Raw genomic sequence first — 26,881 nt, forward strand, 5'->3', positions numbered from 1 at the left:
ATTTGTTGTCTTTATGCTGATTCAAATTGGCATTTTTTGGCAATCTTATTGTTTAGATCATTAAATAAGAACCTTTTGCAGTGCAACTGTTAAAATAATTCTTATTGATCACCCTTTTTAATACTGTTGTTCTTGCATATATTATTGCACACAAAGATTATTTACATATTTACGTCACTAGCAAATTTATGTAAGCTTGCGCAGCACTGAGATCGGGTTTCAGAAAAAGCTCTGCCTCGCTTTCTGGGAAATACTAATCAGGGTGTGCAGAATGATTCACTATGAGGAAAATAGAATGAGGAAACAATGCTTTTTTGTTCGCAGACATCTTTCATTTCTCATTATTCATGTTTTGTTCCTCTTTTCCATCTCATAGAATTCATTTCAGCACGCCTCAAAATTGTAGGCATTTAAAATAATAATGTAGAAATAGACTACAATGTAAATACTGAAATTTTCATCTTTTCTTTGACATTGTTTAGCAGTGAAACCTATATGGCCGGCGATCAGGGCACATTCAGAATGCCATCTAATAATCTTGTAGAACACATTTTGTCCTGAAATTAACTAAATTGCACAGCAATTTAATGCACATTTGTTCATCCAATAATCCTATTATTCTGAGATTACAGTTCTGAGTGACCTTGTTTGATAGTCTTACTGGAAAGCCAGTACTTAGAAGAGGAGTGAGTCAGATTGTTTGATTCTGTGTATCACGTGTGTTTCATTCTGTGAAAAGGTCCAATTTATTCTCTCTCCAAGTTAATCAGCACCTGCCCTCATCATTTTAGTTTTTTTCTCCATGCCATGCATTTTACATGATTATACTCTTCTATAAATAATTCTTATAATTATTCTCAGAAGTGGCAAATGACACAAAGTGTTGGATAAAACAGTATGACATCAAGTAAATTTGATTGTCACTTTTATTATAAAATGAAAGGATCTTTCATCCATAAATACATACAAACTCCACATTGAGCGCATAGAAAAAAATATGTAAATCTTGATTAAAATAGTAAAAAAAAAGAAAAAAAATTCACTGCATTACACTTTCAAGAAAAGAAACTATTCCAGTCAAGGCAGCGCAGTGACTAAGCTCGGGCGCTGAAGACCAAGCCACGTATGTGCTTCTTGTGAGTTTCAGACAAGCTGTGTGATCTCATTTCAAACCATTTTTGAAAAGGGTCATGTGACCTGTACAAAAGTTTAACGACATTACTTCAAGCCTGTGGTTTAACCTGTCACACTTTTAACAGTATGACATGAAGGTTGAGTCCCGACTTGCTTCTCATTGAGTCAATTCAAAACAAAGTATCTATCTATTTAGATAGACTTGCTGACCATCAAAAACTTGCTCCAGAAACAAGTGTCAACACTTCTTTTTTGACCCCAAACCTCTCGTTGGGGCTGTGCATTCCTTCAAAACATCAGCATCCAACCTCGTGATTGGCCGTGGTGTGCGATTCCATGGTGACCTCAGAGCTGGAAAGGGTAATCCTTAAGATATTGAAGTACCGGTCTGGGTAGAGGCAGGTGCTCTGTGCAAGTTGTGTTTTTGTTGATCACCAAGCGAGTGAGATGTTGCAAAGAAGGAAAGGCTTGAGGACGATGGATGGGCTTTTTGAGTTTTAGCAACATCGCACATTCCTTGGGTGTTAAGGAAGTAATGTGATCAGACTCCTCAGTCTTTTCCCCCTCCTCTTTGTTCCTGGAGCCCACATAGTGCTGCAGGAGGCTGGGGACGTCAGGGAAGGACTGCAGGCGAGATCTGACCGGGGAACTGGAGTCCAGATGGAAATGTCCATGACTGTACTCGATCCGTACGTTCGTGGGCCCACGGCTGGTTTTAACAGACAGTGTCAACATATAGAGAGGGTGGCTGCTGTCCCGTATTAGGAAAGTACCCTCCGATGCCTCCTGTAAGACAGAGTGGGCCTCACTGGCAGAGATGGCACCCCAGTACCAACCTGGAAAAAAGAAAGGGATAATTCAAATTAGTTATTACTGGAGACTTTTATGGATATGGATATAGAAATAATAATAGTTATTTATTATTAATAAATAACCCCCCCTTCTAGAACAGTGTTTCCCAACCTGTGGTTCGCGTCCAGAGGGGTCTTTGTTTTAGCTATGAAATGGTTAACAGTTTGGCTTGTGGTTAGTATTACAATTTAGTATTTTAATAATCGTTAAAACTATTTGATTGCTAGGATATTAACTATTTAACGTTAGCGCTGTCCAGTATTAAGCGAAAAGTAAGCAACAGCAAGCAGCGTTGGTTTCGTTTTGTTTGAAAAAATGGCGGAAAGAAGTGAGAGAGGTTTTACAAACGAGTGCTGAGGGAAATTATTAAATTGAAGTATGAATTAATTCTATGAATGTATCTCTGAAGGGAACTGACGGTCATGAGAAATGTTTTGATGGTAATTTCTTGTCATCATCCTTCCGGGTAACAGTAGTGTTTATAAGCATAGCTGCTTTGTTTACAGAGGTTCCCGTGGTTACCGAAGCTTTATTTCTGCTGTTCCATAAGCGCCACCTACTGACTGAAAGTGGATTTACATTTTCATTCAGTCTGTCTGTCGTTTTTTTTTTTGTGAAACTCAGACCACATTTTTATGCTGCTGTAAACTTTAACCAGATAATGGAACATAAGCTAATGTGCATTCTAAAAATCTAAGTAAAAAAAAAAGAATCTTTAAAAAACACCTATAATCATTTTGACCCATTCTGTTTCATTAAAATGCTTTAAAGGCTCGAATATTAGGTGTTTCATTTTATAAAACATTTTGGTCAATAGGCTACTTTAATTGAACAGTTAGTACATGTTAGTAGATAACATTATGTTGTAAGTCAAATACGGACGTCTGCTGTTGTTGAATTTATTTAAAAATAAACTGATTTTGTAATCCCTGTCATTAAACAAAATGTGTGGTGGCTGGGCCGTTAAGGATTTTGAATGTTAAAATAGGGGTCTCCAGGAAAAAAGGTTGGGAACCACTGTCCTAGAAAATCGGTGCTTTTAGAGCTGTTTTTGTAAGCGTTTTTTTAAAGCATGTCCAACTTCTCATTGCTGTATATACACATTTTGATAATTATGTTTTCAGAAAGGTCAATTTTGATAGCTAAAAAATGACCTTCCTAAAAGCAGTGTGTATGTATATGTATATATATATAGGCTATATGTGTGTGTGTGTGTGTGTGTGTGTGTGTGTGTGTGTGTGTGTGTGTGTGTGTGTGTGTGTGTGTGTGTGTGTGTGTGTGTGTGTGTGTGTGTGTGTGTACTTGAGAGTAGACACATTGTGCAAACTGGAAAAGGCACCAGTTTTACAGAATGACCCTTGAATAATTATTTATTATTTGTGGATTTATGAATGAATTCTACTTGCCAAAAATAATCATAATAACAGAGATGTATTTTTTATTATTTTCTTGTCTTACCTGAGGCATCCAGATAGCAGAAATTTTCAGAGATAACTTTTAAATCTTTGCTAGGGTCCCATGAGGTAATGGCCGGGTGAATGCGGCGAGGAGAAGAGAAAGTCACCACCGGAAACCTGACCGTCGGATCGGAGGTATCAGTCAAATGAGCTCTTGGGCTGGAAAAAAATAATGATAAAACAACACTATTTTAAGGACTTCAAAGTTTACAATCCTTTCAAAAAGAAGGCACGTATTATTTTATTAATAATATTTGTTTATATACTGACTTATTACCATCTATTCAAATGTGCACAGTAATACACATTTTCAGAAATTAAGCTTTTTCATTTCGTTCAATTTAATGTTAATTCTGAGCCATGAGTTTCAACAGTTTCAATTCACAGGAGCATAATGAAAAATCATGTGAGAGACACAAATACTGTAAAAAAATTAATAAAAATAAAAATCCCTGTTACCGTAGCCTATATATTATTAATGTATATAATCAACAAAAATATATTTAATTATTGCAGACAGCTTTAAATATCAGATGAATGTAACCTGCCTGAAGTATTTCACTATTTTTAATGCAATAAACAATGTATATTTATATGTACTATTTTACATATAATAAGATAATTGTTTAATAATTTAGGAGTCCTTTCACAGGATGCTTAGCGCATCCTAAAGAATGTGTTGTATTTAGTTAACGAACTATTAGATGGTATGTTATCCATTTTGTTGTGATATTTAAAGAAAGATGAGCCGCTAAAACTCACCCTTGAACGCAGAGAATCATTGTGAAGATGTCCGGTTAGATATCTGCCAGATTCCTTAAAGTTTCTTTGTTCCTGAGGTTTTACTCGGGCTGGCAAAATAAAATGTTCTTTTTTTGAGCGATGACAAACAGCTCAGTAATGATATCTGTCGAACTGGAAGGCTGTTGAAGAGGGTCAGGATTCTGTCAAATAAGTGCGCGCGACTCGTCTACGGATTTGTTTAAACTACGCGAGTAGATCAGACGGACGTGGTTCTTGAAAACGAGCGGCGTTTCTGTTCAGCTCGAGCCCTAAAACTGAGCAAGAAGCGCTACACTGCAGGGCTTGGCTTGTTCAGTTCGTCTGACTTCCCAGAACTGGTTTTCTCAGAATCCCCCCGTGTTTAGCGCCTCTGACGCCATCGGCAAGTACAGCTCTGTGAAACCCACATAATCAATCCCCTCTTCTTCCTCATTCAAGCATACAGCAGTCTCGTGAGTAATGAAATAGCACTGGAACTATTCATTTGGGAGTTTTATTATGATGGTGGTCGGTAATTGCTTCCTGATGTTTGTGATTGACGTTCGAGGATAAAACCGGCGTTTCTCCTGAAATCGCATGTCTTGCGTTCCAAGAACTTTCCAGGAAAACTGAGCGCCTGCCCTGAGTTAAGCCAATCAGGTTCCTCCCATTCGCCGAGGCCCCGCCCCCTCGAGCGGTCAACGAATTAACCATTTGTTTACTGCTGAAATGAGTTTCTGGGGAAAAAGACACACCCGCTTTGGATATCGAGGAAGATAATTTCTTTTAAACGTGAAATTTAAACTTTTAATTAGGCCAGTGCATTAAAATATTGTGAAATTGTGTCCATATGCATCTTAGCGATTGATATATTCTAGTTTTTTTTATAATTTACAGAACAACAATATACAGAAATGTACTGAAAATATTCATTCATTAATCAAAAACTATAGTCTTTTTTTGCTTTTTTTTATTAGCAATACAAACAAGTATGGAAGCTTGTTTCCGCCACAAAATAAAAAAAAAAAAAAGATAATTGCGACTTTTTATCTCACAATTGCGAGTTTACATCTCGCAATTCTGACTTTATTTCTCAGAATTGCGAGATATAAAGTCAGAATTGCGTGTTTTAAAGTCGCAATTGCGTGTTATAAAGTCAGAATTCTGACTTTTTTTCTCGCAATTGCGACTTTATATCACGCAATTCTGACTTTATATCTCAGAATTCTGACTTTATATCACGCAATTGGGAGATATAAAGTCAGAATTGCATGATATAAAGTCGCAATTGCGTGTTATAAAGTCAGAATTGTGAGATATAAACTATTCTGAGGTAAAAAAAAAAAAGTCCGTCTTTTTTTCCCCCTTAGAATTGGATTTTATATCTCACAATTCTGAGAAAAGATGTCAGAATTGCGAGATATAAACTCGCAATTATGTGTTATAAAGTCAGAATTGCGTGATATAAAGTCAGAATTCTGAGATATAAAGTCAGAATTGCGTGATATAAAGTCGCAATTGCGAGAAAAAAAGTCAGAATTCTGACTTTATAAGACGCAATTGCGACTTTATATCTCGCAATTCTGACTTTATATCACGCAATTCTGACTTTATTTCTCAGAATTCTGACTTTATATCACGCAATTCTGACTTTATTTCTCAGAATTCTGACTTTATTTCACGCAATTCTGACTTTATATCTCGCAATTCTGAGAAATAAAGTCAGAATTGCGAGATGCAAACTCGCAATTGTGAGATAAAAAGTCGCAATTATCTTTTAAAATGTTTTATTCAGTGGCGGAAACAAGCTTCCATAGTAGTAGTCCTTGATCTCCTGGAGAAAGTGAACGAAATTTGGCTTGGACCCTGAACATTTCTTCTTATGTATGTATGTATGTCTGTGGAACTTCCTCAAAATTGATATTTTAGCAGCATCTTGATTTATTAGCGTTTCTAACGTTGAGTCTATTCTAAACACTTATTTTTTACTGCCATCTAGAGGCTATCAGGTGTAAGTTGCAGTATTTTTGCAGGGATGCCCTCTTTTTCCCTCTGTGATTTTACATTTATTACATTCATAATTTGTGAATAGATCTTGATTTACCAAATAATAATTACCACCAAACACTCAGTGAAAGTTTTTATTGATTTATGCAACAATATGTTCATAAACAATGCAAGAGAGGGCTGTAGATTTTCATTTACTGTTAATTACAATAAATTTTTATTACGTATGAATATCTTGTGTATGACCTTTCACTCTAATCACTGACAGACAAAAAAAAACGGGGGAAATAAATATAAATGATCCATGTCAACATAGTCCTGGCCAACCATCAATAACATACATGAAACAAATTAAAACACATTTTTGTTTAGATATAGCTTTACCTTGGTTCTGCTAACCATGATGATTTTAAACATTTCACTAGCTGAACTATTCACTCAATTAGACAATCATATTTTCAATGCTGATTTTTTTTTTATATTTGACATACAAAAATATTTCATTTGGAATTGTTCTAATTACTAACAGAAGCTTATACACAAAGTATGTGTTTCACAGTAAATACTGTACTATGGGGCCATGTAAATCAAAGAATGGAGTTATGAGACATGTTTGTGTATTGTAAGAAAAAAATGAAGACACCCAACTGCAACTATAAAAACACCTAAAAGGTTATCATCATATACATTTTTTAAATATTAATCCTAAAATGAATCTGAATCAAGTCTAAACCTCCATACATATCTGTTACTTAACTGTAACTTGATTGGCTCTCACGTAGCCAAGTATAGCATTTTGTCTGCATGTCACATTTGGCTCTGGTGAGTACGTGTATATATGAGTGTGCCTTTGAAATCGCTGTAGGTTCTTGCTCTTGTGACTATTTCAGTTTTTTTTTTTTTTTTTAAAGCTTCTTGGACAACTTCTTTTCTAGACTTTTAAAAAACACTTTTAAAATAAGAGTGATCTATCATATTTCACAATAAACACTTTTAATATGCTTAAAATTTTGTTGAGTTGAGTTGAGTGTGAATGCATTCACGAGATTACGTAACAAAAATATGCTCAGAAAATTTACTGAGATAAAATTAATTCCTGAGTTTTTCTTTTAAATATATGCACATTAACACACCAAATGAATACGCATCTGATAACACTGAGTAAATACAAGCCAAAGAAAGTAAGAAAGTTTTTAACAACAACTGAGCACAGAATCCCAATTTTTCCTTTACTATACCTGCAGGATGAACAAATTAGCCTGAAAACAGGTGGAAATAGGGAACTGTGGAAAATTTAGGGTACAACCGAAGTTCATTTATCTCTCCCTCTCACTTTCTGTCCTTCCTAGCGGTTGCCACCATTCTCTCCACCTCCCTTTATTAGACGTTTGTTTCCCCTCTTCCCAGCAGGGCCACGAGGTTTGGCGAATGCTTGCTTGTGGGCTTGCTGCTTAGGATGGACCTCATCATACAGATATTCCTCAGTCAGCTCCTCTCCACTATCTATCTCCAACTAAATGAACATAGACACATTTACAAGAACACACACACACACACACACACACAAAAAAAGCAGAATATATTGTCAGTGTAACTGTATATAAATTGTCTCTTATTTGTTAAAGTCAACATGAAAAGACATCCACAGTGCATTTTTTTCCATATTAGGGCTTTTCACACTTTTCACACTCTATTTCGCCAACGAAAACAGTTCAAAACAAAGCCACACATGGCGGTGTTTCCTTACTGAGTGAATCAGCTTTTTGAACGAATCAGTTGATTCGCCCATTAACAGTGACTTGCTGCCACCTATGGCGGATTCAATTTCACATTTAAAGTATCTTTTCTTGTTTTAAATAATTTTAAATATCAATATTCAATATTGCAAAGCTGAATTTTGTTGATACTGATTTCATTTGATTGGTAAAAGCCCTATAGTGTTTTATTTTTATACCTGAATTTGATTACATTTATGAAATTGACACAAAAGATGATGCATGCATATAATTAGGTTTAAAAAATGGCTTTATAACGTAAGAATGCCCATATAAGGTAAAAATCAATTGAAACATTGGAAAAAAATAATTTCTGTCACTGCTGTGAACTGACCACCACACAGAGTATGAAGAATATCAAAAACTTTAAGAGTCGGCTGTCCACGACAGTCCTAAACCTGCCAAAGTACCAACACAATAAACACACTCAGCAACATACCGTCTAATAATCATTATCGAGAAAATCCCAGAAAATTTCGAGATATAATTTTTTGTCAATATCGCACACACCCCTAGGTCCCCCCAGTCAGGGAGTAAAACAGCTGGCAATGGGAAGACTCTGGAGAGGCGAACAGGTCTACATGCATGTCTCCGAAACGTCTACAAATCAGCTGGACCACCTGGGGGCAGTAAGAAGCGGCTTCTGGCAGTAGAGGTGCCTTCCAAGACTTTGAGACCTCCTCATACACCTTCGGGAAGAAAGGAACCGGGGTAGGACGATGCTGTGCAGCACGCCCCATCCCGAGAGACCAATTGTCCAACTGCATACGTTCGAGACAGTGTGGAGGGTTCCACTCGAGCCCGACACTCGTGATGACCCAGTAAAGTAGTCAACTTAGTAGTCATCCCCAGTGGACATAAGCCCGCTCTCTGATGCTTCTATTGACATCCGGTCCTCCATGAGAGCTCCAAATGAGATGCTGGGTCCCCCATGAGAAGGACCCACAGCCTCACCAGGAACCTCCACGACCTTCAATGTGTGTGAGGAGTGGGAGGGGTGGGAGAGGTGGGAGAGCTCCCACTATAACCCTCAGATCACTCTGAGTATTAACTGAATTGGTCCTCTGCGGTGCAGAGAACCGCAGAGGACCGGAGAGGTCTCAATCTCATCATCGCGATGGTCATGTTCAGTGGGAACATAAGTCATCAACAGACACTGCCTCAGCGTGCTTACGGCCCAGACACGTTAGGCAGTGATCGTGGCTGTCAGACAGGGCCAGGAAATGGCCGCATCCAGAGACACACGGGTGAAATGCCATCTTTAAAAAGACGCAACATCACCTGTGCTTGCTCTTTTAGGGAAACTGCTCTTTTGTTTGTTGAAGCACCCAGGTGTGTGATCACTGCACTTAACTGTACACATTTGCTCTTCCTGCGAAAACACACCGCTGAATGCTCCATCTCTCCAACTCAGAACGTCTCCTCTTTGTCAGCTCGAAGGCAGATTGGCAGAGCACTGAAGATCAACCTCTCCGCTCTGAAGCAAAAAGCTAAATGAGTGAGTTGCAGGCGAGCTTATATACCCATAAATCCAGGGGAGGGGCTTGCCATGCAAATCTCACTCACCAATGCTTATTGGCTAGTTTTCTTACCACTTGAAGTTGATTGGGTGTGAGATCCCACAACGCAAGCACAGAATCCCATTTTTTCCTTTACTATACCTGCAGGATGAACAAATTAGCCTGAAAACAGGTGGAAATAGGGAACTGTGGAAAATTAGGGTACAACTGAAGTTCATTTATCTCTCCCTCTCACTTTCTGTCCATCCTAGCAGTTGCCACCATTCTCTCCACCTCCCTTTATTAGACGTTTGTTTCCCCTCTTCCCAGCAGGGCCACAAGATTTGGCGAAACTACCACTATAACCCTCAGATCACCCTGAGTATTAACCGAATTGGTCCTCTGAGGTGCAGAGAAACCAGACCGGGGAATAACACAGGGCACTCCACCATTTTCAAGGTATTGGAGTCTCGATCTCATCATCGCGACGGTCAGTTTGTCAACGTAATGCCAAACGTGACTGACTGATATGGAACCATATTGTGCTAAAGCACAACCAAACAATGTTCTTCCGCAAAATGCATGCAGTTTTGTTTAACAACCACTACAGGGACAATAATTACAAATTGTACCTTTAATTGCATGTTTACTTTAAACAAAGTTTTGGGATTTTAAATCTGTGAGAAATCGGGAGAAAAAACAAAATGAACATGTGAGAAGTGTGATAGAGTGTGTTTACCTTTTTAGCCACTTCTAGGTGGAAGTCCCTCTCTACTCCTTCCAGAAGTCGACTCTTACAGCTGGAATACAGCATCCTTTCCTTGATGCTGCAGCTGTATCCTGGCATGGAGTATATGAACACTATGGAGAGCGATAGAGGAAGACATGTGAAAAAATTGACATAACTGTAACACAAATTGATATAGATGAGATATTTATAAGGAATGGTGGACGGAGTGACTAACCCACAGACTCGAGGTAGTCTCCTTCATGTGAATGTTTGTAGAGAAAGAAGTGGTATCTGGGTGTATCCAGGGGGATCCGGCAGGGTAGATCACGGATGTCTGTCGGGCTGGTGTGCACTAGTTCAATTGTTTCCTTCTCTGTATCTAACTTCTAAATATTAAGCAAAAATTTCTAGTCAGTTTGGTAAGAATGTATCTGATAAGAACACACTGAAGTATAAATGTGTATGTCTGTGTCGTACTAGTTGAATGTAGTTAATGCGTCTCTCTGCGAGCTGCTGTAGAGCACGTTTGGCCTCGGCCTGTAACGGGAAGGCAAGACCCTGTAGAGTCTGATGTTTGGGGTCCACAGTGATCTCAGTTTTCACCTGAAGACACAAACACAAACACAACCAATTTTGTATTCCAGCACTGTAAGTTATGACCTAAAAAGTTCCTGTCAATCTATTAAATACATTTTCCCAAACAATTACTATGAGCTTTCAAAAAAAAAAAATAATAATATATATATATATATATATATATATATATATATATATATATATATATATATATATATATATATATATATATATATATATATTAATGGTCATAAAAAAAAACATTTTTGGCAGATTATATTCTTACTGCACATGTACTGTATGTTGCAAATCAAAAAGATGAAAAAGTCTTTGTGTTGTTGATATAATGATTAATTGAAGTATTTGAGGTTTGTCCTTTAATTAAAGTTGAAAGGACACTGTAATCAGCATACAATTTGCATACATACACAGTAATGTGTTTTACACAATACCGACAGTACTCACCTGTTTAACTCTGCTCTGCAACCATAAAGATTGAACATAGAATATATTAAACAACGAACTGAAGTAAAAAACAAATATAAGAAGAAATATAAAACAAAGAGCTTAAGTAATTCATGGATGTATACTATAATTATGCTTTTAGATGGATGTCTGCACTCTGCAGTCGTTTCTCACCTCTGTGATTCTGATTCGCTGTAGCTCCTGCTCGGCTGCAGTCAGGGGTGCTGGTGCAGAACATGAAGTCACATGTCGCAGGTAGCCCTGAAAACAAACGTCCTCCTGGTGATGGGGGAAAAAAACAAAAAATTGTACTCACAAATTGTATGTGTATTTATTGAGCCATTATTATAATGTGGTTCATTATTAATTGATCAAAAATTAAATAAATGTAATTTAATTCATTGTAGATTAATTCCCAGACAACCTGAAGTACAGGGTGGGCCATTTATATGGATACACCGTAGTAACATGGGAATGGTTGGTGATATTAAAGTCCTGTTTGTGGCACATTAGTATATGTCATGGTCACCACCCATCTTGAGGAGTTTGCCCCCTCACATATACTAATGTGCCACAAACAGGACTTTAATATCACCAACCATTCCCATGTTATTACGGTGTATCCATATAAATGGCCCACCCTGTAGTCATTTCAATATGTCAAAATTATAAATAGACTTCTTCCCATAAAACTTTGTTGTTGTTTGTTCAATATTTTACTCTATGTGTATGTAGAGTATATATTTAGTCCTCTCTGTGTTGACCATGACTGGTAAGCATTTCCAAGAACACTGCCAACAGCCACAGGTTGTCCAGTTTCTAAATTAAGGAACATGGTGGTCCACTCTGCAAACTTTTTCGACTGTAAATAATACAGCTTCAGGGTATTTGACTGACAGCTGAAGACACATGACAAGTTGAGTCCATTTATCAGCAGATCCCTCATTATAACTTTATAACTATTCACATAGGCAAAATTGTTTGAACAAATGAATTGTGGTCCATATATAAAATTGGTGGAAGTGAAAATAATAATAAAAATAAATCAAAAAGATAGATAAAGCTCCCTTTGTAAATATAGAGAGTATAGAGAAAACCATTTACCAATTGTACTACCAATATTATTATTCTTGATATTCCAGTTTATACTAGTACCTCAACTGTGCCGAACATTTCATCTTTGACGTGTCCACCGCCAAACTCTTTCTTAACTGTGGCACGAGTGGCAGCATACAGCATCTTATGTCTGACCTGTAGCAAAAGCAAATGCTCACTTTATGAAATAAATAAACAGTAACAAAATAAATACTCACAGCTCTAACCACAATGAAGCGTACCCTATTACAATGAATTTGATTTTTACATTTTCTGAAAAAAAAAAAAAATCAAAAAAAAAATCTTGCAAATCTATGCTTCTAAGAGTGTTTTAAATATATTTATGCAGTTGCTAGCGTTTTGTGGATGCTACATTCTTATAAGAAAAGGTTCTGTATAAAACATTAAAGGGTTCCTTTAAGGTGTTTCATATATATATAACCTTTTAGGGGTTCCCATCATTTTATGGATTTAGTTTTAATTCACTTAGTTTTCATTTGTTTTTTATTTGTATGGGAAAAAAATTGGGGCATAAAAGGTTCTTTAAAATTCAGTCCTGGGGCCTCATTTATAAAACATGCGTATGCACAGATTTGATCATAAAGTGTGCGTGCGCTTAAACACGCGCTGGTTTAAAAAACAGTCAGTCTTTGACGTGAAAATATTCTTAGCGCCACGTCAGGTTCTAAGCAGCCGTACGCACTTTTTCTTTGTGGCAGAGTCGGAGTACTGCAGGTATTTGGAAATCTAAGCGCGAATAATTATGATAATAATAATAATAATAAAACCCTGTTAGCATAATGACACAGAATCAAAGTTCAAATATTTAGTATTTATACTGTGGCTTCACACTTGCAAATTGTGTTTCACATCTGGATGAGAGGCATACGCACGGTTTTGTGTGAGCATGTTGGTTTTTTATGTGTAGGCTATGTTTGTTTTCTCTGAATCACACGTACACACATTTGAGAAAGGATCTTAGATCAATGTACAGTTTCTAAGCAACATTTTATAAATGAGGCCCAAGAACATGTTTCTATATGAACAGTTGCATAAGCTGTTCGCTTTATATCTTCATGTCTGGATGTTAAAACCTACAGGAGACTGGTCTGGTGACCAGGAGATGAAGAGCCACTCATAGCCTTGAGCGTTCTTAGAGTCCAACCGGTATAAAATGTAGCAGGGCTCGAGAGGGTCCAGCAGGGGGAGCAGGAAGTGGTCATAGTCTTTGTCCCAGGTCTGGCGTGGCTCTCTATATGCCCCCAGCACCAGCTGCTCTGAAACACACATAAAAAAAGCTTTCTCATTACAAACCTGGTGCAACCAACATTGCACACAACAATTCCAAAAAACTGTTGCGTAATGCGTAATTTGATGTTGCATCAAATAGATCAATCTAAATGTGTTTACAAGGCAAGCCTTGGGTAATGGCCTACTGCTGATAACAAATAAGGGGAAATATTATCCATTATCTACGTCCTGCTATAAAAAGCGCATGACACACCTTGTATCTTACACCCAATATAGCACATGATGCTTAGTTCACCTAGAGACACATACACAATGATACACATCAGTTTAATCTTCAGTTATATAGCCTGCCTGGTGTATTAAACAATCCAGTACTGGGAAATGTCTAATATCACAATCTATTCTTGTCAATAATGAACTGATAATCATATCACATTTAATGAACTGAACCATATTTAGTGTATCTTTGTTTACACTTTGTTTTTGATCAAATTGGTCAGTGGTATAATGGTGACTTTGATACTGCTGGTGTTTTATAATATAATATAATATAATATAATATAATATAATATAATATAATATAATATAATATAATATAATATAATATAATATAATATAATATAATATAATATAATATAATATAATATAATAAAAATGACTTGAAAAAATAATATGAAATAGTTCCACTGAGAATGATACCAATCAGATGTGATTTTTAAGGGCCTTTCGATATGAAAATAGTTCTTAGAAGCAATTCATCCCCATTTGAAAAGAAGTGGTCATATTTATGAGACTTTTGGCTTTATAAATTCTCTGTTATGTACAGTGTTCTGTATAATGCAGACCATTGTAACACTTGTAAGATATAGGTTTTCAAACAAGACTCCATTAAGAGTCCACTGGTAACCATTTCTAATATAACAAATGATTAGATCTTTCTATAATTTCCTATTTTCTCGTGACTGCATTCACCCATCAGCCAGTTGAGCAACACAAAAATGCATGCCCATTGCCCACATGAAAAACAGGACAGCATGTATCACTTAATGTTACAGATGTCACACCTGATCCTACTGTTTCTCCATTGTCTCAGTTTACAAACTTTGCACTGATCACATCACACTCAAGCGCACGTAATTTGCTTCCTGAAGAGTGCGACCAGAACACCCTCTGTACTGTGCACTGGTAGGCTTCATCTTTTCTAATGGGTCCTCTTTATGATTCATTGAGAATAGTGCATGTCCTCCAGAGCCCCACCCTCTGCTTTCAGGCGTCAACACTCAGATTAACAGCTATGGTTCTCAGTACGCATCGCTTATCACATCAATAATCTACTTACTAGTACATCTGTTCACTTCCCTCCCTGCTCTCCTCAGATTTTCTTTGTACACAGACGTAAAAATGCTGTTTTTGTTTAAAACGTAGTGATTATATTTAAATTTTAAATGTAGAATATAAGAATATTTTACTTATATTTTAGTATTTTTTTATTATAAAAAAATGTTAAATTTTCCTGGACATAAAACATATACATACAGTCAGTCATGTTATGTTAACAGATGACAGTTCACTCCAAAATCAGAAGACAAAAATATAATATTATATTTGACAAGATAGATAGATAGATAGATAGATAGATAGATAGATAGATAGATAGATAGATAGATAGATAGATAGATAGATAGATAGATAGATAGATAGATAGATAGATAGATAGATAGATAGATAGATAGATTATTTGTGAGAAAAAGCTTCCCTGCCATGTTTTTAATCCAATGGCCTTGGCCGTGATTGCACTCGTCTAACCTGTTATAGCAAGAATGTTGTTTCATTCAGTCTTATACAGCAGTCCAAACTACAGCTTTGTCAATAGTGGATTAAAGCATCTAAAGGTCGTGCAGAGTGAGTGAAAGATTTTGCACCAAACAGAAATAAACCATTAATGAGCACAACGTCAAAACAGCTAGTGCGTCAATAACCACATCTAATGCAAACATCATCCACCCACATACACGTCTAGTCCGAATGACCTTGGAGGGGGATTTCCTGATGGTCTTTTGCAGCAGCTGCTATTCTGAGGTTGCACACATTCCAGCTATTAGCACAGACACATACTTTCCATCAGCCTTTTACTCACCCCTAAAAAACACACGGACAGAAAGCTGTTTGCACACACACATGTGCCAGTTTGAAAAGATAAACATCTGTCTACCTCCCTGAGTTCTGTCATACAAATACATTCATTCCAAAGAATATCACACATAAACACAATCCGGCTAAATAACTGAGTGTCTGAACCGTATGTCGGCACACTGCCCAGAAAGCCATGGCTTCATGTTTTTCTATCACCATGAACACTGACTAGCACCTGACCATGTGGTCTGATCTACCCACCAATAAGGGTTGGGATACACATGTGACTTGGTCACCAGAAAGATCCAAAACTGTGTTGACCTGTTTTATGTTTCCTGAAATATCATCTCTGTGAGATCAAAGGCAGCCTGTGAACCCAAAACAACCCGATCTATTCAGATCCAGACGTCTTCATACATCCCAGGCGTCAAACAGACAGTAGTCTATCCACCTGTGACAGCCATTAGATGTCGGAATGGCTGGAGCTGTCTAAAATGGCCACACAGTCTACCTGATTAGAAATCTTATCTCATTTCACCATCTAGGTTAACTATAGACCTGATATAGTCTGGCTATGAGTAACCCACTTCAAGCCAAAATAACCTTGAATTTGGTTACATGTCGTTTTTGCCAAAATAACTTGCAAGATGTAGGCTATGATATTCCAAGCAAAGTAAACAGTGATTACAAGGTGTTTGCTTTCATTTCTTCACTCATTTCATACCTTTGTTATCCTATTGATGACTAGTCTATTCTTGGGCTATGATTAGACGTCTATGTTCACTGACAGCCCAAATTTTGCCATGAACGTCTGGGCTGTGTTTGGGAGGCTATTAGACGTCATTTAAACGCAAAATTGCTTGCTGGGTAGCAACCATCATCTTTCCAGGACAAAACTGTCCTGCATTATTGAATTGTTTCATTTAAAATGTTAGGTTACTATCACTAATAGTTTGAAGCTAATGTAAACTTAGCTTCTAGAAATTTACACTCTTCTAAAGTTTGGGGTCAGTAAGATTTTTTAATGTTTTTGCAAGAAGTCTCTTCTGTTCACCAATGCTGCATTTATTTGATCAAAAATACAGTAAAAATAGTAGTATTGTGAAATATGGTAACACTTTACAATAAGGTTTCATTTGTTAACATTAGTTGACTACAATAGTTAACATGAACTAAAAATGAACAATACTTCTGGAGCATTTATTAATCTTAGTTCATATTAATTTCAGCATTTACTGTAGATCCAAAGTTCTATCTGCTAACATTAGTTAATGCATTGTGAACTAATAGGATCATGAATATGAACATTTTATTAACTAACATTAAGAAAGGTTCATATGGCATAACAATACATAGTTATTGTTAGTTTATGTTATTTAATGCATTAGCTTAACAAAATGCGTTAACAAATGCGACCTTATTGTAAAGTGTTACCAGAAATATTATTAGGCTACCATTTAAAATAATTGTTTTCTATTCTTAAAATATAAATATATAACTAGCCTTATTTAGACTGAATTTTGTTGCTCAGCTAGCTTTTAACTCCAGTCTTCAGTGTCACATGATCCTTCAGAAATCATTCTAAAATGCTGACTTGTTCAAGAATTTTTTTTTTTTTATTATTATCAATGTTGAAAACAGTTGTGCTGCTTAGTGTATTTGAGGAAATCGTGATAAGGTTTTTTTTTCAGGATTTCTTTATGAATAGAACGTTAGCATAGCCTATATTTGAAATAGAAATCTTTTGTAACATTATATTGTCTTTACTGTCACTTTTGATCCGTTTAAAGCGTCCTTTTCTTTCCTTGAAAAAAATAATAATGCTGACCTCAAACTTTTGAACGGAGTAGCCTAATACTGCACTTATTAGGCTACTATTCTACTATTCGCTCGGAGCTACGTGTGAGTAGGCCTAATGCTGCGTTCTATTATTTATCCGTGTCGGAGTTCCGACTAGAAAGACAGACGTTGCCTAGCAACACGCACCAACACGCCCCCTTTCCTCGGATTTTGCCGCTCGGAAGTTTGGACAACCGTGAGGACACCGAGCAAGAATTCCGAGACGGAATCCAAGATGGCTGCGCCCTGTGTGACTTGTTTTCATTGTTTGTGTACCGCTTTGGTTGTTTAAATGACGTTGTTTAAATTTTAATCACTCGTCTACTGCGTCCGTATCACTGCCTGTGGGTGTGGGAATCGGTCTTGTTGTGAGTGCAATATTGAATGAAGCCTTGTTTCAAACAGGTGTTACTAACGTGGCTAGCGTTGCTAACAGAAGGTAAACTAGTTACTAGGTGAAGCACATAGTGCTACTTATTTTGGAGCGCCTGGTACTCGGCCAGAGCTACATAGCAACAGCTTTCCGGGTGGCGTCCATGTTTTTCTCCGACTCGGACGCGCAAAACATACCAGAACGCTTGAAGCGTTGAAGTGACGTCATATCCGAGGTCCGAGTCGGTTCGTTGACAATAATAGAACGCACCATTAGTGCATTAACACGTCATGTCAGGCAATGGCAGAGTGACTTCACTCAAATTTGATAGTGTTTTGCCCTTTCCTTCCCAGCAACTGGATCTTGTCATCTGATAGTGACTAGTGAGCTAACATTTCAACAGTAGCCTACCTGACACTCGGCCTCGTACGCAAACGCACGCTCACACACAAGCGCTTTTATTGCGACAGAGAACCGTTTATCGTTCCATGACCTCTGCACAGTTAATCCCTCAAGAACCATTCAGTTTCCACGTCAAATGACGCGTCATCCGACCTACTATCAACATTTGAATGCAGAATCAACATACATTGTGAAATGTGTTTTGGTCCTATTTCCTCAAGTCAGCTGATACCTAGGCGGTAAAACAACAACAAATAAAAACCTCACCTAAAAACAACAAATAAAAACACAACAAATGATTAATAAATATTAAATTCAAATTGTAAAATCACCCATTTATGATAAATACTTTAAACTCCAAATCAGTGGATAGGCTACATCAGTAAATATCAGTAAAGTTGCCTATTTATTGGCAGAAGCCTAAAGTCGTCATTTTAGTTTACCATTAATTAATGGTCCAAGCATATTTCTATTTTAACAGCCTAATTGTTGCTGAAGTACAGATTTTAGTTGAATCATAGGCTACATGGGAAAATACTGTTACATATTTGCAGCTTTGATAGATGACCCACATAGATGATAGAGATTTTAATCCTTCTGTATGGCTCTTGAACATTTAGGAAGTGAAAATTAAGGAAAATTAAATGAGAGAATATTGATCTTCCACTAACAAAAGGTGTTAAAAAGTACAATGGTACAACCACGATTTTTGGACTAGGTACCATGGCCATACTAGAAATATTTAATGTAGGCTATTTGTTGAAGTCAACCTTGGACTAGGCTACTATGTAAATGCATTAATATGGTTATCATTCAGAACCACAGTATTGCCCTCTGACACCCTCAGTGTACCACGATACAATACCGTGTTAGTGTGTTAACAGAATAGGAATACTGAAAGTTTTATCTCACTGATTGCTAATATTTTCTAGGCCTCATTAAGATTAAGATGGTTAAGATTCATTATGAGTTGATTTACCTGCAGGACTCTTTTAAATCTATCAATTAAAATAGTGAACTTGATTTATTGGTCAACAAGTGTGCACAAGCATTACTGCTGGATTTTTTGTTTTGTTTGACTCCTCAAGATAGCAATATGTCACCTTCCCCTTTCTGATTCATTAAATTCCCTTTGAACTGAGTGAACCCCTGAGACGTCCTTCTCACTCACCGTCTCTGATCAACACCTGGATGAGGCGGCCGGTTCCACTTCGTGCCCGGGACAGGAACTCCCTCAGCTCCTCTGTAACCACCAGAACCAGAAACATGGCGGGTCAGTGTGGTGCCCTAATTCCTCCCCGCCAAGGATCCTTCTGAAGTTGGATGAAGCTGGACGCACAGGTCGGGTCACCTGGAAGATCTTCTTTTTACAAGCTATCTTCAAGCGATGGTCAATGCCAGATTTGTGCCTTAACCTATCAGAAACTAAACGATATGCAAGCAGCAGTAAGAGTATATGATGTAAGAGTTTGGTGTTTGAGAGACTGTCTGCTATCCAAGTGAGAGGGCATGTGAGAGCAGTAAATGAGTGAGAGAAGGCTCCTGTAACTAGGACAGGATCGTGTGTGCTTGCAGAAGGAACCCGATCCCTCTTGCCCCAAATTTAGCAGGCACACTGTCTGGCCTCGGGTAACAGCCTGACCATCCCCCAGCACAGCCCCGGGGCCAGTTGTTTAAATCCTCTGATTTGGATTTGAAAATAACTTATTAAGGATCAATTCGTTCACCAAAGCCACAACTAGACTCATTTCAAATCTCGTAGCACCCTCTCTTGGACAGGTAAGAAACTGCATATCTGAATGAGTTACTTTGTTGTGACGTCATTGGTCAGCATCTTCGCACCATAACGACAATTTCACACACTCATTCTTGGAGAGACTTTGTTTCTAATATTTACTAGGTTAACTCTAACTTCTCAACGAGGCAAAATCATTTTTTTTTTGTGTTAGTAGACGGCATGATGTTGTAAAGTGCTCTAAAGTCGTCTTTTATTCAGCGAGATTACAAACTAATATGCTGACGTAATTCGTAAATTTTACTCAATAACAACTCTCTTTCTGGTATCCCCCCATGTAGCAAGTTATCTAACGTTATAGCCAACGATTTACCGGCTTCACATTAGTAATATCGTATATCGATACATTTCCTTTTTAAAACTGATAAACATTTCCAACACTATACTTAAATTATATTACCATGGCATTAAATTACAAACAAAACCTAGTTAACACTGCGAGGGTGTTTCTAATACAAAGGCTGAGGGAAAAACTATAAATCTTATATTTCAAATTAAGTAGGCTATCGTGCTTTTCAATAACATGGTCAAATCATCTCTTGCAAGGTTATAAATTCATGTTATGTATCCTAAATGCACACAATATTTCACTTTTTGGATAATTTAACAAGATTGCTTGATTGTAAAACACACAAAATAAATATATTCTGATTTACAAGTAATAATTAACTTTTCTTCACGTCTCAAGCCTTTGGTTCACTGACACAGCTGGTTCTTCAGTAACTGCTTTGTTTTTAAAACTCTTTATTGGGGCAAACATTAGTCATATATATAAAAAAAAAAAAACATCTTATTTCACTCTTCGTGTATATTTTCCGTTTTAAAAACATTAAAAATTATATTATGGATTTCATAGTTTAAGACTGAAAGGCTGGAATTTGAAAAGTAACATGCAGAAAACAATAATAATGCAGTCATTTTAAACAGTTTGGAAGGGAGTTTTAATTTGACTTTCTTAAAAGAAAAAAAAGTTGAAGCCTGTTAATAAAACTTAACCCTAAAGTGCCCATGTTGGTAATTCTGAGAAACTAAACTGAGAAAACTAATGAAATATACCCATTTGGATGCAAAATAACCTATATTGAATGAATTTTAAAAGATCTTTAAAAAGAATTTTAAAATCTTCATTTGAAGTATTGAATTAACTCATATTCTCCCCTTTCCCCCACAAAACTAAAGTAAACACAACTGTTTCCTCAATAAGTGCAAACTTTAATAAAATAAAATCAAACTTGAGAGAAGGGTGATCCATTGATATTGGTTATCAGATTTGTTTTATAAGCAATTCACAAGAATGCTGGTATTATAAAAGAAAAGTATGTAAAAGAAACCTGTAAAAGAATTGCATAAAATCAATTTTCACTCACACACGGGTACAATCATCAAGCTATGATTATTAAATGTTGGAAAACCATATCTTTGGACATTTGTATAAACACGTTTATTTAAAAAAATGTTTCATTGACATTTCTTCAGACTGCACAAGATACGAAATCTACATATGCAGAGTTCTGTTTTATTTTGATTAGCTAAGATCAGGTCTGCAAAAATGTTTCACCTCACCTCTCACACAAGCCAATTTTATCGAGCATTTTGTTGCAACCTCAAACAAAAGAGAAATGTTAACAAATTACTTTACAATGTTTTACAAAAAAAGTTTTAATACAGATATAAAATAAACAACAAGGAAATACAACTTGGCATCAAGGCCAATCTATTTACAGTCCATAAGTCCTAGGTTGAGCAAACCCATGTGTGCCAAGAGAAGAGTGAATGCTGCCACCTGCTGGAAGAACACGACACTGACAGCTGCCCAATCAGTCATCAATCGTGGGTAACCAGAACGCCTGTGGAAGTGAGAATTTAATGTACATATCAAGTTATTGTAAACTGGTGCACAGTGAGTACTGCAGTATTTATAGTTATAACCAGACCTCCAGGAGAATATGGCACAGAAAATTGTGTGAATTTTTATTTTTTTATCATATTTATATATATATATATTTATATATATATTTATATATATATATATATATATATATATATATATATATATATATATATATATATATATACATATATATTCATATATACTGAAATGCTTTGGTACCTCTTTGCACTTGTTTGTGTTTGTTCTTTAATATTTGTTCTTTCGTGCAAATTAATCTACAGAAAAATGTGTTTTTTCACAATCTCAAGTCAAAATCAGCATTAAATCAAGGCCCGCTATTATTTTTTATCATTCAATATTTAGTTTCACTTAGAAATAAGTCTCAATACTTAAAGTCAGTCAAACTTGAACATCATGAACTGTGATCAGTCACTTGGAATCAGGTGAATAGAAAAAAAGATCACATCAGAGTGCACATGCCTCTTGATGCAGCATACACGCAGTGATAATTTTTAACTGGATGATGGAAAAGTTCTCTCAAAATAGGGATGCACGATTATGACAAAAATCATAATTGTCGATTATTAATTACGATTATCACAATTTACATTGAATGATGTTTTGAATAGCTTTATACCAGTGGTTCTCGTTTGGCCATGGGACCTACATTTTCCCATGGTCATCAAGCCTACTTTTTTAGGAATTATACGTATCACACATGACCAGAGTCGCCCAATAGTGAGCCTACGTGGTGACGTGCAACACAGACGCGCTACGCTTAAACACTACGTAAAAAGACTCAAGGTCCAGAGAGAAGGAAATGAAAAGTGGAATAAAGTCGTTATTTTTGTTTGTTTTTGCGCACAAAAAGTATTCTCGTCGCTTTATAAACATAAGATTGAGCCACTGGAGTCACTTGGACTAAATTAACAATGTCTTTAATACATTTTCTGGGCCAGCAAGTTAAGGTGTCCATAAGCCTGCAGGAGGCGCTTTCAGATTTCATCAAAAATATCTTAATTTGTGTTCCGAAGATGAACAAAAGTCTTACGGGGTTGGAACAACATGAGGGTGAGTAATTACTGACAGAATTTTCATTTTTGGGTGAACTAACCCTTTAATACAATGTTGGTATGAGCCACCCCAGTCAATTAAAAATATACAAAAAAACATTAAATGAAAATTAAGTGGCATTTTGGGGTTATGGAAACAACAGTTACCACGGTGAATACACAGTGCTAACAAGGACTGTTAATGAAACGTGGAAACTGCTCGTGATGAATAGAATGAACATCATACCTGCATGCAAATCCTTCTCAGCAAACACATGACGTAGCAGTATTTTAAGCTTTATATATAGTGAAGCGATATACAGCGTGCACCTCCGAATTTGCGCGTGCAATTAAAAAGTGCGTGCCAGTAGCGCAGTATAACAGCTGACAGGACAGGAAAGGCTATTTTTCTGAGGTGAGAGACTTTTTATTTCAGCGTACACTTACGTCACTGGTAGTTCCTATTGTGCTGGGTTCTCTGAAGTAGTCTCACAACGTAACATGCTCTAAACACCCCTCTTAAGCACGCAGAATAATGTTAGTGGACTTTTTTGCAATCGCAGCGTTGAACGATTACGTAATCGTGCCATCCGTAATTAATTGTGCAGCCCTATCTCAAAATTAATTCTAAAACCTATAAAATTCATAATTCGCCTTAATTTATGGAGATGAACAGGAATGCTAATGCATAACTCCCTCTAAGTATATTAAACCTTTACAAATTTCCCTCAAACCAGTGCAGAAATTGTGGAAAAAGTGCACATATTCCATTTACGCCGGGCTATAACCAATATATCAGATACGTTTCTACCTTATGGTTAAGCCTTACCATGTTAGAGCAGGCACTGGCAAAGGTCATGAATTTGGGGTTAAACTGCAGACAGGTGACCGGACCAGTGTGCTTCCCATCAAGAAGTGCTACTTTCATCCCGCTCTCAGCGTTCCACACATGAATCTTCCCATCCTCTGATCCTGAAAATCCAAATGTTGAGGAGACAGGCATCACTCTCTGTGAACTCATTTCTAGTCCTTTCTCAATCCGTTGAAGAGCGTTGGTGAAGACTTACCGATCATGACAAACTGAGAGTCTGGTGTGAAAGAAGCCTCTAGAATGACACCTTTACTGTTGTTATAGCCCTGCAGTAAGGAAGAGAGACACTCCATTAAACACTTAAACACAAACTTGGACAAAACTTATTCAAAACGGAACTATTTTCTCACCCCAAACGAGTGGAGCACAACTCCTTTGAAAGCATCCAGCACTCTGAGCGTTCCTCCATTGGTGGAGACCAGAATGAGCTTTCCGTCATTGCTGAACTTGAGACCCGTCCACTCGCATGTTCGCTCATATTGTAGTTTAAATGTGGCGAATGGGCCCTGAGGTAGGATACAAATGTATTAAATTTTACCATTTAAAGTCAGATATCATTACAGCTTCTTGGATGCAGTTTTATACAGTGCTACCTTATCAAAGGACCGTAGATCGTAAAGTTTGACCATCTCTGAGTTCACTCCCGCAGCAAAAATCAACCCCTCAGGATCAAAAGAACACACAGGTTTCCCTTGCAGGTGCATGAGGCCCTGTGAACACAACCAAGATTAGAATCAAAGACAGGCCATCAAGAAAAACACCAACCCAAAATAAAAACACTGCTTACCTGACAGTTAGGCGAGCGAAGGTCCCATAGGCGAATAGTTTTATCAAGTGAGCCAGAAATGAATGTGTCATCAACAGGAGACATAGACAGAGCAACAACCCTGAAATAGCATAACATATAATAAGCACTATAACTCAAAAGCCTTCTTGAAACCAAGAATAGACAATTTAATTCTCACCTCTTATTGTGTCCAGGAAAGTAGCGAATGTACTTATTGTCATGTAGAGACAGGTATCGTATAGTGTCTGTAGAACCACATTGGTAGTGAGAAGAAAATATCACATTTCAAAGTAAAGCTACAAAAACAAGACTTTATAAGAGAATGTGTAAAATGTATGGTATATGCTGTCGGATGAATGGGCTCAACCCTGGGCAAGGCAGTAGTCTGTACAGTTAGCTCCTTAACAGGGCAGAATAACAGACCCTAAAAACTGTACAAACAACTACCTCAACCCAGAGCAGGCACAGGTAGACACAGCCTCACACAAACATCAGGAGAAAACCACTAATCCAACAACAAAATTGACAAATTATTTTTAGAGTTACAAATATGCAATTTAATCTCTCATTTAATATAAAGTCATAAAGCTGCACGTAATTGAACAAAAAAGTATGTATAAATAAAATGTGATAAAAATAATCGATTTTTTTGGGTGAAAAAGCATATCATGTTGCAGGACACTGCTGTCATATGTAATAATAATAATAATAATAATAATAATTATACTAAACAACATACTTCTGCATAAACGTCTGGATAATTTATCCACATCGTAACAAACCAGAACGGCATAGGAAGTGAAAAACAACATCATACTGAAATTTTATAGAGTCCTACCATCAATCTTGTTAGAGCTGTAGACGACAGTGTTGGCGGCATGGGTGTATCTGATGAGATCCACACCATACTTCTTACTGTAAAGCGTCCGTTTGGGTCTGATTTAGAGAACAGAAGAGGAAATAAATGTTAATCTGGTGTCTTATTTAGATACATAAAATATCTGTATATATACACGGAACACTTCACCTTAAAACCAATATATCTGACTAGTCACAAGGCAGGGTATTTATCTCTTAAGAAGGCGTGAATGCTAACGGTTAGCACGCGACCTCTATTGCACTGTACATTTGACTCGTTTACGCGAATCGGTTCTTTTGAAGAGATCCGGTTAAAGGATCAGCGATTCTTTTATGTCATTACGTGGTCATTGACGTCCGAACGTGACATTTACATTAAATAATTCAGATTAAGCCATACCCAGCGCTCTTAACATTTTTATTACAAAATGAACTTGGAACTAAATTATAATTTGCATCTATAAACAATACTAAATGCATATGAAGAGAATTGGTTTTAGTATGTTGATAAAAATGGAAAGTCAGTGAACCGGTTCAACTGATTCATTGAAAAGATCCGACTCAAATAAAAGAATCGTTCACGAACCGGACATCGCTAGTGTGCATAAACACATTCAAACCATTCGCTATGAACAGTAAACTTCATATATCTCCTTTATTACTACGGGAGTAGATGATCTTGATCTTTCACATATCTCACAGTAATGCGCCTGTAATCAATATAAGTGTTTTAAAACTGCAGTTAAGACCGAATTAGTACAACACCACAATTGTAGTAAAATCACATTGAGTAATTTATAAGCGACTTACTTTCCCTCCTGGCAGTCGTATAAGACAATAGAGTCATCATCGCTACTCGATATTACTGTTTCGCCGTTTGAACTGAAGTCAAAACAGTTGATTTTGTCCGAATTCTCTCGGAACACCTTCGCAACCCTAAAACTCCGCAGCACATTGTCTGTGAGTTTCATTGTGGCCTTTCTGCCTGGCCAGGCGTTAGGGGTCGTCTAGCTAAAAACAGCGAGTAGATCTGGATGTGGTTAAATAGCTGTGTGGGTTACGAGTGTGTCGTAATATTATTTTTAGATGAAAATAGTTTTCAGATGTGCATATCTGTCACGTTAAAAAAGCCCGCCGACAAAATTCGTCAATGAACTGGATTACGGAAGACGAGATGAAGCAAGAGGTAGTAAGCCGGTTTACAAAATGGCCACCACACCTGCGAGCGTTTTAGAATAAAAGTCCCATATCGAGTTGAGTTGAATGTTGAAGCGAAG

General features: G+C 36.9%; 3 protein-coding genes across 4 annotated transcripts; all 3 read right to left on the reverse strand.

Moving 5' to 3' along the window:
• Window positions 1–908: 908 nt before the first annotated feature.
• On the reverse strand, window positions 909–4,816 carry cisha (cytokine inducible SH2-containing protein a). The gene is made up of 3 exons (XM_081381676.1): window positions 4,206–4,816; window positions 3,445–3,602; window positions 909–1,970 (listed from the first exon to the last, which is right to left on the reverse strand). The coding sequence occupies exons 1-3, from the start codon at window positions 4,223–4,225 to the stop codon at window positions 1,480–1,482; spliced, it is 669 nt and encodes a 222-aa protein (XP_081237802.1). The 5' UTR covers window positions 4,226–4,816; the 3' UTR covers window positions 909–1,479.
• A 1,516-nt stretch (window positions 4,817–6,332) lies between these two features.
• On the reverse strand, window positions 6,333–19,885 carry twf2 (twinfilin actin binding protein 2). Of its 2 annotated transcripts, XM_081380663.1 has the most exons (9): window positions 19,522–19,885; window positions 13,451–13,629; window positions 12,413–12,508; window positions 11,432–11,536; window positions 11,258–11,272; window positions 10,694–10,819; window positions 10,452–10,602; window positions 10,226–10,347; window positions 6,333–7,725 (listed from the first exon to the last, which is right to left on the reverse strand). In XM_081380663.1, the coding sequence occupies exons 1-9, from the start codon at window positions 19,616–19,618 to the stop codon at window positions 7,558–7,560; spliced, it is 1,059 nt and encodes a 352-aa protein (XP_081236789.1). In that variant the 5' UTR covers window positions 19,619–19,885; the 3' UTR covers window positions 6,333–7,557. The 2 variants fall into 2 exon arrangements, with proteins under 2 accessions (XP_081236789.1, XP_081236790.1); XM_081380664.1 differs by lacking the exon at window positions 11,258–11,272 and having other exon boundaries at window positions 19,522–19,884.
• Window positions 19,886–20,881: 996 nt separating this feature from the next.
• On the reverse strand, window positions 20,882–26,824 carry wdr82 (WD repeat domain 82). Its single transcript, XM_081381089.1, has 9 exons — window positions 26,415–26,824; window positions 25,585–25,682; window positions 24,925–24,991; window positions 24,747–24,846; window positions 24,553–24,669; window positions 24,310–24,465; window positions 24,156–24,225; window positions 23,918–24,060; window positions 20,882–21,992 (listed from the first exon to the last, which is right to left on the reverse strand). The coding sequence occupies exons 1-9, from the start codon at window positions 26,573–26,575 to the stop codon at window positions 21,963–21,965; spliced, it is 942 nt and encodes a 313-aa protein (XP_081237215.1). The 5' UTR covers window positions 26,576–26,824; the 3' UTR covers window positions 20,882–21,962.
• Window positions 26,825–26,881: the final 57 nt, after the last annotated feature.

Source organism: Scardinius erythrophthalmus (genome assembly GCF_964197995.2).
Source record: "Scardinius erythrophthalmus genome assembly, chromosome: 12".
NCBI classification, from domain to species: Eukaryota; Metazoa; Chordata; class Actinopteri; order Cypriniformes; family Leuciscidae; genus Scardinius; species Scardinius erythrophthalmus.

Bases quoted from the DNA above. Each gene is read 5' to 3' on its own strand.
- cisha (XM_081381676.1), bottom strand. From the start codon at position 4,225: ATGATTCTCTGCGTTCAAGG. The intron at 3,603-4,205 runs GTGAGTTTTAGC...ATTTTTTTCCAG, and splicing joins ATGATTCTCTGCGTTCAAGG to CCCAAGAGCTCATTTGACTG. The intron at 1,971-3,444 runs GTAAGACAAGAA...TCTTTTTTCCAG, and splicing joins CTGCTATCTGGATGCCTCAG to GTTGGTACTGGGGTGCCATC.
- twf2 (XM_081380663.1), bottom strand. From the start codon at position 19,618: ATGTTTCTGGTTCTGGTGGTTACAGAGGAGCTGAGGGAGTTCCTGTCC. The intron at 12,509-13,450 runs GTAGGTTTTAAC...CTTTTGCTACAG, and splicing joins GGTCACCAGACCAGTCTCCT to GTCAGACATAAGATGCTGTA. The intron at 7,726-10,225 runs GTAAACACACTC...ATGTTCATTTAG, and splicing joins ACCTAGAAGTGGCTAAAAAG to TTGGAGATAGATAGTGGAGA.
- wdr82 (XM_081381089.1), bottom strand. From the start codon at position 26,575: ATGAAACTCACAGACAATGTGCTGCGGAGTTTTAGGGTTGCGAAGGTG. The intron at 24,847-24,924 runs GTGAGAATTAAA...ATGCTATTTCAG, and splicing joins TTTCCTGGACACAATAAGAG to GGTTGTTGCTCTGTCTATGT. The intron at 24,670-24,746 runs GTAAGCAGTGTT...TTGTGTTCACAG, and splicing joins TTCGCTCGCCTAACTGTCAG to GGCCTCATGCACCTGCAAGG.